Consider the following 16651-nt stretch of genomic DNA (forward strand, 5'->3'; position numbering starts at 1 on the left):
AATACTACCAAATACAGGATCTTACATTGTGCCATTTAATGGTACTACCTATATCTCTCTTAATCATGTGCCCGCAAAAATACTTCTCAGGACAAGTGGACAAAAAGGACTTACTGAGCAATGAAGCACTCCTATCCCACAGTCACTGCATGCGTTATGTTATATTTTTGTCAATATAAAATTTGTGAAATGATAATTACATTAGAAGTTTAGTCCTAAACTCAGTAAAGACAACCAAGAATTTAACATTTCTTCATTTGCAGAGGGTTTTGACTGTGAACATACAACTGGTTCAGTATTTCCTCTACTCCTTTTCCTTTTTTTGTTTCCTCTAACAATATTATTTTACTAAACATACTTATATATATATTATTAAAATAGTTAAAACCTATACATGCAACCCAGAAAAATTATTTCTGAGTACATTTTCATTTTCTTGTTTAAATAGTCTTTACTCTTTCCATAATCTTAGTTTAAAAAAATATTTTAGTCCTACAATTAAAAAAATGTGTATCAGCTAACCTTACAGCCTGCTTTTCACATTTGCAATTTTTTTGTACAGTCAGCTAGCTTTAATTTAAATCACTGAGACAAAATAGGAAACAAATTTACAATGCCCCTTGTTTACAACATCTATAAATCTTACAAAATTTCACAACAATTTCATCTTAAATGTCTTGATGATGGGAATTTCCCCTGTAAAGCTAAGATTTTCAGCCCTTTTGAAGAATTACAAGTCTGGAATCTGCTATACACATGATCTGGAAACTCAAATACTAAATCTGGAAATTCAAATACTAATCTCTGTGACGATTTAAGAACAAACAAAACCAACCACCACCACAAGACACTTGCAGCTAACCTTATGTGGACTGTGCATATTACAACTTCAAAGTAGTAAATGTTGCTTACTTTAAGTAGGTGCTGTGTAGCTCCATTGTACTTCTGATGAAGCAGATTCTGCAATTCCAGAATAGATTCCTGGTACTGGACTGTTTCTTTTTCTGTTATCTCATTTGGTGGTGTGTCCAATAGAAGAAACCGCAACTTCTCAATTAACTAGAAGACATTACATGTGTAAAAAGTATCTCTGTTTTGATACCACCCTTAATATACTGTGTGTTCTGTCAAAAAAGATGAGGCCAACTTGCTTCCTTTGTACCTAAGCATATCCTGGTTATAATAGAAATAATCTTTTTCTATTATATCTCTAGAAATTGTGCTAAGCCAGCATTATCAGATAGACAGTCAATCATGTAAGGTGCTAGAAATTCCAGGGTCAAGTCTGCCTTCCTTCATTCCTCTAGTTCAATTCCTTCATTCTTTAACGTGTGGGCTATGAAATCTCAGCTTACGAAACAGATTGTTTATTGAGGTGGATTGCTCATATGAGGAAACCTTTTGGTCAAAGATTAATTTTAAAGAAAAGTTTACAGTTTTATTTTGGAACCATATTTTCTATAGTAATAATCTCAACTATTAAATCTTAAAAAAAAATCAATAAATAAAAATAGAAAGACATACAGTAATTACATTTTAATTCTCAAAACAATCCTTAGCGTGAAGTTTGGAACCCAATGTCATAACATTGTTGTCTTCCACTACAGGCTAACATCTTAACATCTAAATGCTTGTATAGAACTAAAAAGTTCTTACACGGCCAAAGTGACCTGCAGCACCGAGATGAGGGAGGATCAGATTATATTTTATGCTGCCCTTCCAGACTTGCCAGACTCTTCTTCCTCTTAGCCTGCAGAATCGCAGTGCTACTGCTCAGTGTGGCAAAGCAGCAGCAGAATTGTAACTGCTTCTGCCTTTTTTATATTACATCTCTAACATGGTCTACCTTGACAGTGAGGTGGTCCCTGTCAACTCTGAACTGCTGTTCTACAAGACCTAAGAGTTCAGAGTGTTTAACAGTCTCCTCTAAAAACATGTAGAACAGGAAAGAAATCTTCAAGTGTTTTAGACCAACAGAAGACAGACAATCTTTTTGACATGACTTTGCATTTCCAGTAAGGACAAAACAAAAATGACTATCTTCTAGTATCACATAATACTCTACTGAACACACAGCGCAGGGCAGTATACGTTTACAGGGTCTGAAGTAGCTGTAACTGCTTCAGTATTGGATGGGAAACACACAGCCGTGGGGAGGAAATGTGCTTGTGGGAAAGATGTGAGGGCAGAGAAAAGAACGATGAGAAGGAACAGAAGTGGGCAATTGCCAGGCTTTTGCTTGGGTTGCAGTGTAGAAAAGAAAGGGGGGAGTTAGCTGTTGAAATTCTTGGAAAGGACCAGCACACTCCCCGCTGGCTCAGAAAACAGCAGTATGCGGAAAGTGAAAGTGGCAGCACCCAGCAAGCATTGCAAGGCAGGAAATCTGCCACTCGGATCCAAACCAGCCCAATGAACATCGTATCAAGCATGCGACTTTCACGCCCAGTTTCTGGCAGACCCCACTGAACTTTCTGAAAAACACTATAAAGTTAGCATGAATGAAAATAAAATCCTACATTTACAGAGCAGTCACAAAATTATTTACAATTGCCTCACAAACCATGAATGGTTAGTGGCTTGCATTTTGGGAACTCCTGCTCTTAGATGACATTTTACTGGCTCTGTTACACAATCAGGTAGCTGTCTGCTGAAGCATCTGTATATAACACGAGCTTATCCGTTCTGGCTCAAGGTTGTTTACAGTGTACATACAGGGAAGATGGATTTTGGAATACTACAGCTCAGTGTAGAAACATTACACACAAATTCCTTAGATGCCCTGCGTATTTAAAGTAAATCATAGAATCATAGAATCATAGAATGGTTAGGGTTGGAAATCGTCATCTTCTTTAGAGTTAACAATAAATTTGCAATTAAAAAATGTAAAAACTGAAGAAAAATGTCTGGGATTTAAAGGTTAAAACCAATTTCAGTCATTTGGCTGAAAAAAAAAAAAGAAAAAAGAAAATAAAGGAAGGTGTTGGGGGTTGTTATGTTCTGCTAAGCTTAAACTGAAAAATACCATTTTAACACTTACATTTAGCACCTCTTCTCCCTTCTCCATCACAAGTTGAATGTCCTTATTTTGATCTTCACGCCATAAGCTCATGAAAGTATTTATTTCCGGCAGTACAGTTGGGTCAGGATTTCCATCACAACTGAGGTAGTGCTCCCACTACAGAAAATGTTCAAAGACACAAGCAGATATGGGCATGTAGTGCAAACCACTGTCATTATTACAAGAAAAAGGAGGATTCTGAAAGACTATAGGATTCTGAAAGAACATATGACAGTGATATATTCACACCTGCATCTAAACAGGACTGTAACACCAGCTGGCTTATCACTAAGCCAGAAAAAAAATGGTTTGCTTTGATATTAATGTGTTAAGATACTTCTTCCCACCTAACATTTGCTGTTTATACTCACTTATTTATCAGTGGCTTCTGTTCTGCTAGGTAGAGCTTGCATGTCTACAAAAGCAATGAATTCAGTACCTGCCACAAATAAGAGGCTGCAAGAATAAATGACTGAGTACATAAATGAAGAACTGGTGCAGGTGGAAGAGGCAGGTGGTTCTCAAATCAGATGCTGCCAACAAAACTGAAAATTCCTTTGGCAATAAAGCTGCTTAGGAGCTTTCTACGCCAACACATTTCTTCCTCCTTTCTCTGCCTTGGAAGGAGATTTCCTCCTCCTCACCAGTACAAATTCACCTGTTACAGAAACCTCTGGTAGGAATGTGAAATTCTAGGTCTTTTTTTTTTTTTTAATAATTTTATTTTCAAATCAATTATTGGTCATTCTTATAGGTGGGGGAAGAAAAAAAAATCCACACCAGGCTAAACCCACTTAACTCTACACATGAGCCTAACATTGGCTCGTGGGATCAATTTATCACCTATAATGTAATTTTTTTCATCCACATAGTAAGATATTAAGGAAACATTGCCTCCCTGTTTACTGTGAAGACTAACAACGCGATGTTACTGAAGATGACATTACAACATAAAAGCACTTGTATAATTGCATTCCCAACCACTTCTATAACCATTTCCACTGACTTAAAAAAAAAACAATAATAAGTGAGTGCTCACTGCAATGGAAACTCCTGTATAAAAGACTGATCAGTCTCCCATAACTAAAACATCTGATTTAGACTTTTTACGTCTTCGCACTTAAGGGAGAGCTTCAGTTTCATCATCAGGAAAACATATCCTTAAAAATAACAACACTTGTTCTTTGAGAAAAAGGATAGATTTCATGATAATTTGTAAATGTATCTGTTAATCTGAACCAAAATTGTTCGGAAATGGATGTGGAAATTCAGTGTTATATATTTCTTTTGCCCTAAATAGTCTTTACAACATAATAATACAAGCTCCGGTGTTTCCCATAATCTACCAATATTTTATTTGAAGACTTATTTGTAAAATAATAGTTTTATTTTGTCATTACTTTTCAAAGTAAAGAAATTCTTATGTTTCTGTTTCCAAGAAATAGTCTTCAGAAACATCCATAAACAACAACTGTCCCCTTTCAAAACGACCGATAGACTATTTTGCTCACAAAGACAATAAAGCCAGAGCTTGTCATCAACTGAAAAAGGTAACAAAAATCATTTAAAGGTGTTGAGACATAACTATGAAGTTATCATGCCACACCCTTACGGCAATGAAGGCTAAGGGCACAGCAGGCCACGCCAGGAAGAGTGTAGTGAGTGAGTCTAGGACTGTTCCCTCTGCAGGGCTCCTGAGGCCACATCTGCAGTGCTGCATCCAGTTTGGGGTCCCTCAGCACAAGAGAAAGAGTGGTAAATTGGAGAGTCCAGAGGAGGGATATTAAGACGGTTAGGTGGTTAGGATACTGGAGAAAACAACACATGAGGAAAGGCTGAGCTTTGTTAGTCTGGAGAGGACTAACAAAGCTAAGGGAGGAGCTAATTGCAATCTACCAGTACCTAAAGAGGGTTTATAGAGAAGACAGAGGCAAACTCTCCTCAAAGGTCCACAGAGATGATGCGTCATGACTAAGACGCAAAGATCACAAGCTGTAACAAGGGAAAAGCCAATTGGATTTAAAGAAAAATCATTACAATGAGAGTGGTAAAGCAGTCAGCTAGGTTGCCCAGAGACACTGTGGTATCCCCATCCTTAGAAGTTTTCAAAACCCAAGTGAGCACCTTGATCTAACTTCAGAGTTTGTCCTGCTTTGTGCAGGAGGTTGAACTATATGAGTTTCAGAAGTCCCTTCTAATGTGATTTATCCTATCATTCTAAATTTGTTCCACAGAAGCTTTATAAAGGACTAAGTGATATACACGAAAAAGAGAAAAATCTTTGTGTCTACAAATGTATTTAACCTTACCTGGAAGCAAACTGAACAAATTATAATTATCAGCCAGTTACTGAATTATGTTTGATGGATTTACAAGAATGAAATGCTCTACTAGTGTTATTTCCATACCCTATTATTTAAAATTTAACTTTACAAGCACATAGCACTATTGGGTGATAATTCAGCCTTCATGTATGTCACCCTGAACTGCAGACATTAACGCTTAGCTGCATTTTCATGTATTTCAAGCCCTGATATCTGACCCAGATTAATGCTGTGTCCTTGAAAGTTTTGGCCAACCTCTCTCCGAATGACGACCTCTCATATCCATTGTCAATTGTCTTAAATTCAATAAAAATATTTTTAAGCCCTTGTAGTGATTATTTTTGGTGAAATGTTTAAAACTAGAATGAATTAAACCAATAGAAAAGGAAGGACAAATACCAGAATATCCGAAACTACAACCTGTGGGGCCTTAACTCTTTGATCAGCCAGGCAGGCTTCTCTTTGCCCATATTTCTTTCCTGTGTACACCAAAGTATAGAAGATAAAAGACAGTGAGGATGGCCAGTTAATACCCTGAGATGGAACTTGAAATGCATGCAGTCATAGCACACATCTAAGTTCAAGAAACAGAAGCATTCCTGGATCCTGTAATGGAGACATAGTCTAAAGTCTCTTCATTGTTGAACCTCTACAACACTGGGCAGATTTCGGAAAGAAAGCTTACCTTTGCGTGTGCTCTATAATCTGTTTTCCACTGCTCTGCAGAGAAAAACTTCTGTTCCAGTGAACGAAGTTCTGCTAGTTCAGATTCTCTTCGCTCTCGATCCTGTTTTTATTTATATATATATACATAAATCAGAGGAGTTAAATATGTTTCACTACTTACAATTATTTTATATCAAAGAAAAAAATTTAGGACATTCAAATGAGTTACCATTTAAACAAATCCGAAGACTCATAACTTGCTTTTTTATGAAACATTTAATTGAGAAGACTGCAGCAGTTCACAATATGTTATTGTCATCACATTAGTTGCTGAGCCATACGATAAACACAACGTGTCATGTGATTGTTAACCTCTCACTTGAACAGTTTCCGTATCATAATCCTCGAACTATCTCTAATGAGAGTTGATGAAAAATGTAAGCATACGTTGGAAAAATGTGTGCAAGATGATTTTTTTTTCCTTATAATTTCTATTATTTTAAATTTATCTTCTCTCTAGGGGAGAAAAAAAATATTATCTGAAGGATGAGAGGCACAGGCAAGAGTGACTTTTTTCTAGGGGGAAAAAAAATTGTGGCAAATGTCCTTTTTTTTTTTTTCTTTTAAATACAAAAATATTTAGATATTACCAATGAGTTTTTCTTCTGAATTCCAGTCTTCTTAGAAAATACCATACATTTTCAAATACACACACACACAAATATATATACATGCACACACACAAATCAATGCATCTGTCCTAATATGTAACCACTTCTAGAATTCATACCAAAATTTTCTGGCCACAACTGTACCAAATGTAATTATGGGGAACACAAAAAATATATCCAATTGAAAATATAGTGGAAGTAGAAAAAAAATAAGTATTTATTGAAATTGGAGTATCACATATCCCAAAAGTTAATGTATTTAACCACAGCATCCTTATGTATCGAATACAGGCAAGACTATCTTGTCTCAGAGATCAAAGCAACACCAAGCCAAATATTGGCTTAGCGAAAGAACACTACAGAAAAAAAATTGAGCACCATTTCTCATGACTTTACATGTATTGTGTTTTATTTAATTACTAATCCAGCTCACAACCTTCTCAACTTGTGAGATCTTGTATCTTTCAGTGATTTGGCTAGATTTTTTATTATTAATTTTAATCTAGAAAGTTTCCTCTACATTGTTCCCAACATTAAGGACATAAGGAAATTCCTTTCCATTCCCACACTAAATTAATAATGTTTTACAGACCTTGTCACAAGTTCAGAAATAGGATTCAATTTTTTCAGTAACTATTGAATATGAACTAACTTTTGCCTCAAGCTTTTCCCTCTGCTCTTGTTCAATTCTCTCCTTTTCAAGTCTTGCTGCTTCTTCCTGTTCAGCTTGCAATCGGGCTTCCTCTGAAGATTGGGAAATATATTAAGAGCACAATTATATTTTGTTTAATAAAATCAGACAAATTATTTTATTAGCTGTAATGACAAAACAACTATAATAATGAGCAACACAAAGGTGTAACTTATATTGTGCAGAAATCTTCCAAATGAGCCAAATGACTTTGTATCATAGTACTAAAAACACACTGTTTATGGGGCTACTCCTATCGGCCCGTGACAATACAAGTGGAGACAGGACCAGCAGCCCCTCTTTTTCCCCCTCAGAAAGAGCAGCACGAGTGTCCTGTCCCTTTATCTACAGCTCAAACAGGCCCAGGTTCTTAATCCACTGTCTATGGTGAAACTGCCTGAGTGGTTCAGCCCCAAGCTAGTCGTCTCCCTTCCTACAACCTTTGGTGGCTACCTCAATCTTACAGTTACTTCTTTGAAAACCTCTTCAGGATCAGTTCTCCTGATCATAGTTTTAGCTCTTCTTTGCTGCCACGGGGACTAGAAAATCAGAGAGGATGTGAAAACTAAAATTGATTTCAAACTCTAAGCCTTCAGCCTAAGCTAGCACAGCCCATGCATCAATCCAGATGTTCCCAAATGGTTTGAACGTCACTGCCTACAGGCAAATCACTTCAAATATATCTGCGTTGCATAGAGGCAAGAGCAACAGCACTTCTCAAATCCGCCTGTAACCTGAGCCGTAACACCCATCCACAGAGGTTACTAGTGATTAGTAGTCACTATTATGAGCAGTCATAGCATGCTCAAACCCCCATAAGGATGGATTAATAGCAGAAAGCGAAGTAGAAGAGATGGATCTGATGTTCAGATAGGGGTATCGGGTTGAAGTAACCTGATGGCTTTCTTTGGAAAAAGTCCTTTTGAGAGAATTTCTCATGTCTACTGATAACTAGGCTTGAGAGGAGATGGGGAGAGGGGTGGGGAAAGAAAACCACAAAACACTGTATTTCTAACTTGTGGAGAATATTTCAAGAGGTAATGGTAAGAGAGAAAAAAAAAATTAACTCTTCCAACCATCCTCCTTCCCAAGTTCCTAATCAGGGTAGAAGTAACTAGAGAAAAAGAGTATGGCTCTAATAGGAAAGTGAGATGTGGGAGGCAGTAACACAGAATTCAGCCCACGCAAGAAAAGTGATTAATCACCTCTGCTCGTGAAACAGAGATAGGTATTGGTGTGTGTATCATTTGGGAGATTACTTTCTGTCCATTTAATTAATTATTTGTGCCATCGCATCCCCTGTAAATGAAGTGCACAGTACCTTCCTCTTTCAGCCTCCTTTCTTCTTCTTCATTCTGTAATTGCAGCTGTTCAGCTTTGCTAAATTTCTTTTTGCCAGTGGACTTAATGTTTGAAATAAATTAAAAGAAAACAAATGTCAATTTCCTTTAACACATTTTGGGAGGTATTCACCGTCTATAACTTTGCCCTTCTAATCTGATCTCTGAATTAAGATTTTAGACTCATTACACAGTCAATGAAGCCTCCAGAACAGCAATCCACATTCTGGACTCATAGAATCATAGAATGGTTTGGGTTGGAAGGGACCTTTAAAGGTCATCTAGCCCAACCCCCCTGCAGGGACATCTCCAACCAGATCAGGCTGCTCAGAGCCCTGTCCAACCTGGCCATGAACGTTTCTAGGGATGGGGCATCTACCACCTCTCTGGGCAACCTGTGCCAGTGCTCCACCACACTTTTACAATTAACATATTATTGTATGCTAGGCACTCCTGAACACAGCCACACCAGGGGAATATTAAAATCTCCCGGTTTAATGTGGAAATTAAGCAACAGGTAGATCTGCTAAGAAAGTGGATGTTAGAACCTGTAACATTTTGGGAAATATTCAGAAATGTATTTTGGGATATAGGCAAGTCTGGCATTTAGAAGCATCTAACTCACAAGACAACTACCAAAGAGTGCTCTTTACTGTCACAAAATCCTAACTGCAATTTGAGACAGTTAACTGTTCAACCTCTAGGTTAATCCTAGAATAACTGTATTTTAAACTTGGGTTTCTCAGAAATTATCTTCCTTATCAATTCTTTGCAGTAAGTAACAGGCAAGATCTACTGTCATGTAACAGATTAACCAAAATAGAACACTTATTTTGTCCTGCAATTCATAGATTCCTTACTGATGATACACATAAAAATTTGATAATTGGATCTGTGCACATGAGGTCACGTTGCCTTCAAGAGACTCAAACAGCTAGGATGTGGAAAGCATAATTCTTTTTGGAATGGCAGATTTGAATTTGGCCCCTCACTTTTTTCCTCACCAGCAAAAAGAAAGATTCTTAGATGGTTTTTTATCTTTTATTATAATTTTGTTTGCATTTTGTGTTTGTTTTTTTTTGCGTTGACACAGTCTTGGGATGTTTAATTAAACGTATAGGATCAGTGCTGTCACTAGAAAACAGCACGTAAAATAAAGAAACACAAGAGGAAAACACTGATTTCCTGTTAATGCAGTAGCAAAAGCACCCTCAGGTTACAGTCCTCAGCAAGCGCAGATTTACTAAGGACTAAATTATCTTTATTCAGTTTTACTCAGTGTTTACACAGGTAGAACTGCCATTGTATTGCACACATAAAAAACTTGCACAGTCAATGTGCCTTGAGTCCATCTGGGGCTGATGGAACGACACTAGGGAGGAGTTGTGTTCCTGAAGGCAGACGCTGCAAAGACAAGGCCTGACTACAACAGATTGAAGATAAAAAAAAAAAAAAAAAAAAAAAAAAAAGGGGGGAGAGGGAGTGAGGAAGCGGGTAAGACAGGCCAGGAAATAAATCAAAACAAGTTTGTGGAGAGTGTAAAAACAAGGAGGCTGAAGTGCAAAATTAATTCACAGCCAACATTACTGTTTATGAGTGGGACAGATGAGGCTATTTTTTTGTATCCATGAGAAAATAAACCATGATATTCTGCATAGGCTCCAGCAGATGGAGAAAACAGAGTGACAGCAGCCTAAACTAAGGCTGAAAGCAAAGGTATGGATGACAAAAGACAAGATGTCAAAGAAAACAAATGACTTGAATTTGGTGGTATATCTACGTACTGGCTGCACAATGGTATTCTGCCAAGGACTCACACAAACGAAATACAATTAAATTAAATCAAATGTTTACTTTTTTAAAACAGAGAAAATACGGAATGTGAATGGGTTCAGAGGGTGCGGCAACGTGCAAAGAGAAGGAGACACATCCTCTACTTCAGCATCTAACCTGGATGTTGCATATCAGAGAGCTGAATCCCAAGTCCCCACGCCATGACTGGTGAGAGACAAGTGCTTACACGGGTTCAGTCAGGTAAGACAAAATTACTAAAACAGTACGAGTTTCATCCACAGCATCAGCAAGAGAATATAATTGGATAGTATCCCAGTGTAAATAAGCACTAAGGATCAAAGGCATCTATTAGGAATCCAGTCCTACTCTTCCACAGAGAAATGGGTACAGAATGGTACCAAACCAGCACAGCAGCACAGTGCCCATCCTGAAGAGATGTAAATAAGGCAATAAGGAAAGAGGTCCAACAAAACTGACAGGGAGAGACAACAGAAAGAGGACTTAAGTCCAGACAGTTGTAAATGAAGATGGCGACATTATGAAGTCTCTCCACCCAAGTATTCCTAATAATTTGGTAAATATTGTTGCAAGTAGTCCAATTGATAGGGAACTTAGAAATTAACTTAGAACCTTTGTCACCCATCACATAAAAAGTGTGTTATAAATACGGTATTTCATATTTTTATTCTGACTAGTACATTTTCAGATATAAATAACTACTTGGAAAGCTATTCACTTTACACTACTTTCCATGGCAATAAATATATACATAAATGTAACTTTGAATACTGAGGTTATAACAAAGCTCAAAAAAAAAAAACCCCACGGTGGTGAAAATTTAGTGCCAACAACAAATGTACACCACCAGAGTTAGCGTGAATCTTGTCACATTTGTTACCAAAGCATTTATGTGCAAAATCCTCCTAGAACAGGGTCAGCAAAACCCACAATTCTACCCATTAAAATTTCAAGGAAGCATTAGTTCCTTCCAGTTAAAAAAAACCCAAAAAACAAAAAAAAAACCCACCCCACAAAACCTTTTATTACTTTTTTTTTTCCCAGTGAAAATGAAAAATAAGCTTGTTTCAATTATTTAGAATAACTTTTTAGCCAACTTTTCACATTCTTACAACTTAACATAGTACTGACAAAACTGAGATGCACAGTTCTCCAAGGAATACATTTGAATGCGTTCTTTTTTGTGGAGGGGTGAACAAATTCATTATCATTGAATTAAGAATAATCCACGGAATTAATTTATGCAATCCAGTTTCTCATGGACTTCTGTGTGTTGTCGCTGGTACCCATCGCGTTCTGCGGCCAGCCTGAGGCTCAAAGCCAGGACACTGGCTCTCTGCCGGGACATCCGCTGCCAAGCAAAACACGCAGCGGCTGCACTCGCCACCTCCTCTCTAGTAGTTCTGCAGGAACACGACTCAGCCTCCTTGCAAAAAGTCCATAAGCTTAGTGTCCTGATCCCCTTTCAAATTTGATTGAGCCTGATCAACAGGCTCAGAAGAAATACAGATTGAAGAACAAAAATTAAAACCTTTTTCTTTTTAAAAAGCACATTTGCATACAATTACGTTGTCACAGCACCTTTATTAGGACAGAACCTCTTTAAAATAATGTTTTGTAGACATTAAGTCCAGAAGTAACTGATGCTTACTTTAATTTCAGCACGAAGTGCTTTGTAATACTACTCATATAATTTCCAAAACAACAGAATTGTCCCAGTACACTATCTAAATGAAGACTGCAAGGGTCAAAATGCTGTTTCTGAACTAGAGCATATTTCTGCCTACCTACCTTTTTCTTCTTTTTTGGACCCTAGAAAATTGGGGTGGGAAAAAAAAAAAGGAAAGTGAGCATTAGAGAACAGGGTATCAAGCATAAAGGAAGAATTAGAAAATACAACTATTCTCTAAAATTAGATTAAATTATTGAAAAATTATAATGACAATATTTTGAACATTGCAGAAAACTAGCCACTAACACATGACTCTGGACCACGATAATTTATCAGGCTAGATAACACTTACGGTTATACAAGTATATCTACTTATTCATACTGTTTAAAAATTAATGTACCACAAACACATAATGTAGTCCAAGATACAATTTAGTCAAGAAATGTTTTCTGAACTGATCAACTGATATTGTGTGCTACTCCTAATAGCATTAAATTACATCATGCAGTGACCTAGAACACAGAAACACCACCAAGTCTTTTGTTATTCATTTGGAAACTGCACATGAAGTGAAAAAATGTAATTAGGAGATGTCTCCACATGACTACAGGAAATAAGAACAGGTTCTAGAAAGCCAACCATCTAACAGTGAATCCCTTAACTGATTTACCAATCACCTTTTCTGTGCAATGTCTAAATATTGCCATATGAACTTATATAACGGCAGCGTGACTAATTGCCCATAGGAATTCCCTGTGGAGCGGAGATGGGGGGAAAAAGGAGAAGACAGGCTGTGCAGGGGTATGCAGAGGTTTGCTACGGCAGAGCAATCCTGCCAACAGAGTTTTAGTTACCTCCAAGCTGGGTTTTACGCTAAGCAGCCATAGCAACAAACCATAGCACAAAGAAATTAGCTCGAGGGATTGCAGAAAAGCTAACATGCCCTTCAGGGGATTTTTCAAAGCCTTCAGCCTTTTTTTTTCCACGTACTGGTACACTTCAATAGCCCACCTGGAACACTTTAGCCCAACCCTTACCCACTTCACCACCTCATCACCTCTCAAGGTGCCCGTTACCCTTGCTCTCCACCTGCAGGAGCTCAAAGCCCTGCAGCTGCGGCTACACCGCCACTAGGCCGCTCCCGCCCGCAGAGGCCACTGAGAGCGCAGGCGCAGCTCGGCGGCCGACCCCAGCAGGCCACGCTCTCGGCGCCGGCAGCTCGGTCACCCGTGGGGCCGAGAACAAGCCCGGAGCCCCCGGAACGAGCCGCTGCCACGGGGAGACGCCCGAGGCCCCAGGCCTCCCGCCGCCCCCTGCCCGCTCTCACCATGGCGGCGCCGCCGCGTCTCCTAGGCGACCAGCCCCTCCTCCTCCCACGTGCTCCCCCCCACCAATGGCGTGCCTCCTCCCGTCGCCGGAGAGAAGGGCGGTGCCTGCGGTTACGGCTTTGCCGTAAAGCGGCGCCAGCGGGGATTGCGGCAGGGTGCGCAGCTGGTGAGACCCTGACCTTCGTCTTCTGCACCCCCGTTCCCCCGCCCCACGGGTCCCGGCCGGGGAGCGGGGTGCGGGGGTCGTCACAGAGCAGAGTGATAGGCCCTGGCCCCCGCAGGCAGAGCAGGGGGAGGTGGCAGCCCAAGGGGACGGCCCTCGGGCCCGCCGGTTCCCCACGGGTGCCCTCTGGGGCAGCTGGGCTGGATCCCAGCTGCTTTTATTTACAAAAATAAGAATCGGTTTACTTCGTTACTGAGGCATTAGGGTTTGTTGGGGGTTTTTTTTATGTTAGTTTTGCCAGTATGCGCTGGCCTCAATTCGTAACACGCTTAAAACGACTTTTTAAAAAGTAGAATTTATGAACGCAAAGGAATTCCTACAGTATGCTTATGTATATATATATATTTATATATCTATCTGTTTACCCGTGTGTGTATATGTACACGTACGTACACGCTGTAAATGTTCCCTTAGCAGAGCACAGGCAAAGGAGCAGCCAGGCAGAGAACCGCAGGCCGGTGAGAGCAGCCGATGAACAGCACAGGGATAAGCGAGCGTCACGGGAGTTGAAAGGTTCTGGAGGTTTCTGGTTTTGTCTTTGAGATGAGGAGAGATGGAAGGGGAGAAGAGAAATGAGACAGAAACAGAAGAGAGAGAGTGGAACCAGAAAATAAGAGGGTTTGAGCAAACGGGGCTACGCTTAGATACAGCCTGGTTGAAAATGGTGTAATTCCCATGGAGGATGAGGCTGGGATTTACTGACTCTCATGGAAGGCTAATGTCACACTGATTATTCTTCAGGTTAAAAAAAAATAAAAACAAAAACAAAACAGACAAGAATAGAGTTCACTGAAATGTGAGAATGGCCAATTCTTTAAGAGGTGAAGTGTTGAATCTATACAAAAATGTAAGTGTTCTTAAATGCTATGAGCACTTCCCTTAACCAGATAAAACCCTTTCATTGCACACTTGATCTTGAAAAAAAAAATTTAAAAAAATCTTTTTTTTTTTTTTTCTTCAAGCTGCTGTACCTTGGAAGGGAGTATCCCAAAGGAGCAGACTACTTTAGAAGCCGTTTGAAAGCAGCTTTTCTAAAAAACAAAGATGTAAAAGATCCTGAAAAAATTAGGCAACTAATTGCACGAGGAGAATTTGTTATAAAGGAGTTAGAGGCTTTGTACTTCCTCAGAAAATACAGAGCTCTGAAACAGCGCTACTACAGCGATGACAATCAATAACTGCTGTTAATGACTGTGCATGTAATGATACAAATCCATGAAAATAAACAATAAAAGAGTTGTAACCTCAGAAGAAATGAAATGTAAATCCTTCTAACCCATCTAAAGTACAAATTAGGACTTTGCTTCCCCTTAAAGTAGTGAGTGAAGGATTTGGGGTTTGCATTGTGTGGGTAATAGGTTTTTCTCAACTACTTTTGACCTCATTGAACTAAAGCTTGATGTATTAAACAATTTTGCAGGATATACTGGTAATACAACTCTGTTTCATTTTGATACACATGTTGAACAGATAGCTCTTCTTACCTGGAGGTGTGTGGTTGAATGTTGATTCAAGGTGCTGCACTGCTCTTGTTACTTAGAAGATTAATCTGATTTTGCAAGTCTTCCACATTTCATGATTCATTTCCACCGTAAATGAGGATCTTCTTGAAAGTAAAGTAAATTCTTAAAGATTTTAACTAGATCTGCTTAATGTGCAAGAGTCACATGGGCAGGCTGGCAGAGGGGCTGTCCTGCTGTGTTAGAAAACGCCTATGCGGTCAGGAAAGGGGTGAATTTGAACAATAGTGGTTTAAGCACATAGATCCTGAAGACAATTCCTGCTGCTGCCAATTTCTGCTGTAGCGGGAATACAGAACTTGATCCGTTCCCCTGCAAGAGAAGTTTGACCGTGGATGTTTGCTCTGTGCCTAACTCTGTAGACCTTGGGTTGACCAGCACAAACTTGGGTACTCCGTCCATACTGTTGGTGTTTCCACTCCCCCCATGAACTAAATGACACCGGAGAAAGAACAGAAGTAATCTTTTAACTACAGGTATGTAATCACTGCAGTAGAACTGTTGGTAATGGCAGGTCGTCACACACGTAAATTCCAGAATAGAATATATTGAAAAAAAATAAAAAGGCAAATTAAGACAGTATGCTACACTGTGATGAAATGTATGTGCTTTGGTTTCTGTCTCCATATTGATGTGAAAAACAGTCCTTCCACATAGACTTAACTCCTCTACAATGTTGCAGTTAAACCTATTCTGAATGAATACCTCTATATACAAAATTTAACCTACCTTTCTCAATAACTGGTAAAAGATTATCCGGACATGGTAACAAAGAGCCAAAGTATAAACTTATAGGACAGTAACAGTTTGACACTCCCCCCTCCCCCCCAAGACACGTGTTTCATATTTTCTGTAAGGTTATGGAAGGCATTTGATAGAAGAAAATAAGTGTGCATGTGGGAATGAACACAGACTGGCTCTTCTACTTGTTCTGCAAGTACTTTAAACTTGTAGAACAATTCAAATCAAGTCTACTCGTAGACTGTGAGGACAAGGTCTCTGGGGCGTGACTGAAGATGGCACAGGCCAAGCAGCACGCACCAGCGAACGAGAAGGGCAGCGTCACCTGAAGCAAGGCTCTGCTCATCACAGAGCACAGAACGCAAAAGCGGCACAGGCCAGAGGAGATGGATCAGTACAGTAAAGCATTTTGTCAAAGCACAGTGACTCCCCTCTCAGAGGAAGGGAACACGAGGGGGCAAGGTCAACAGCTTTGTGGCAGGCAATGAGAAGAAGTACAAGAAAAACTGAAAACAATTGCCAAATACATGCAATTCATGGAGTACTTCATTACAGAGATGAGGCACTGAAATTCTTGGAGAGAAAAAGCAAACTGGGACAGAAA

At 39.2% G+C, this 16651-nt stretch overlaps 2 protein-coding genes across 4 annotated transcripts in view; one reads left to right on the forward strand and one right to left on the reverse strand.

The window, feature by feature from the left end:
• The window catches only part of DNAI7 (dynein axonemal intermediate chain 7), a 24427-nt gene extending 11071 nt beyond the window's left edge, over positions 1-13356 (reverse strand). Inside the window, exons 1-7 of the mRNA XM_086756830.1 lie at positions 13273-13356; positions 12354-12374; positions 8732-8813; positions 7372-7463; positions 6068-6169; positions 3038-3175; positions 913-1059 (exon numbers count right to left, since the gene is read on the reverse strand). Of these exons, the coding sequence (XP_086612956.1) occupies positions 913-1059; positions 3038-3109 (219 nt within the window). The 5' untranslated portion in view covers positions 3110-3175; positions 6068-6169; positions 7372-7463; ... (1 more) ...; positions 12354-12374; positions 13273-13356. The remainder of the gene's footprint in view (positions 1-912; positions 1060-3037; positions 3176-6067; positions 6170-7371; positions 7464-8731; positions 8814-12353; positions 12375-13272) is intronic.
• Positions 13357-13744: 388 nt separating this feature from the next.
• Positions 13745-16651, forward strand: part of ETFRF1 (electron transfer flavoprotein regulatory factor 1) — a 31044-nt gene continuing 28137 nt past the window's right edge. For all 3 annotated transcript variants that reach the window (XM_086756920.1, XM_086756928.1, XM_086756913.1), the window contains exons 1-2: positions 13745-14633; positions 14749-15782. In XM_086756920.1, coding sequence (XP_086613046.1) covers positions 14589-14633; positions 14749-14964 — 261 coding nt within the window. In that variant the 5' untranslated portion in view covers positions 13745-14588 and the 3' untranslated portion in view covers positions 14965-15782. The remainder of the gene's footprint in view (positions 14634-14748; positions 15783-16651) is intronic.

The sequence above is a fragment of the Chlamydotis macqueenii genome, chromosome 1 (genome assembly GCF_036417535.1).
Source record: "Chlamydotis macqueenii isolate bChlMac1 chromosome 1, bChlMac1.mat, whole genome shotgun sequence".
NCBI lineage: Eukaryota > Metazoa > Chordata > Aves > Otidiformes > Otididae > Chlamydotis > Chlamydotis macqueenii.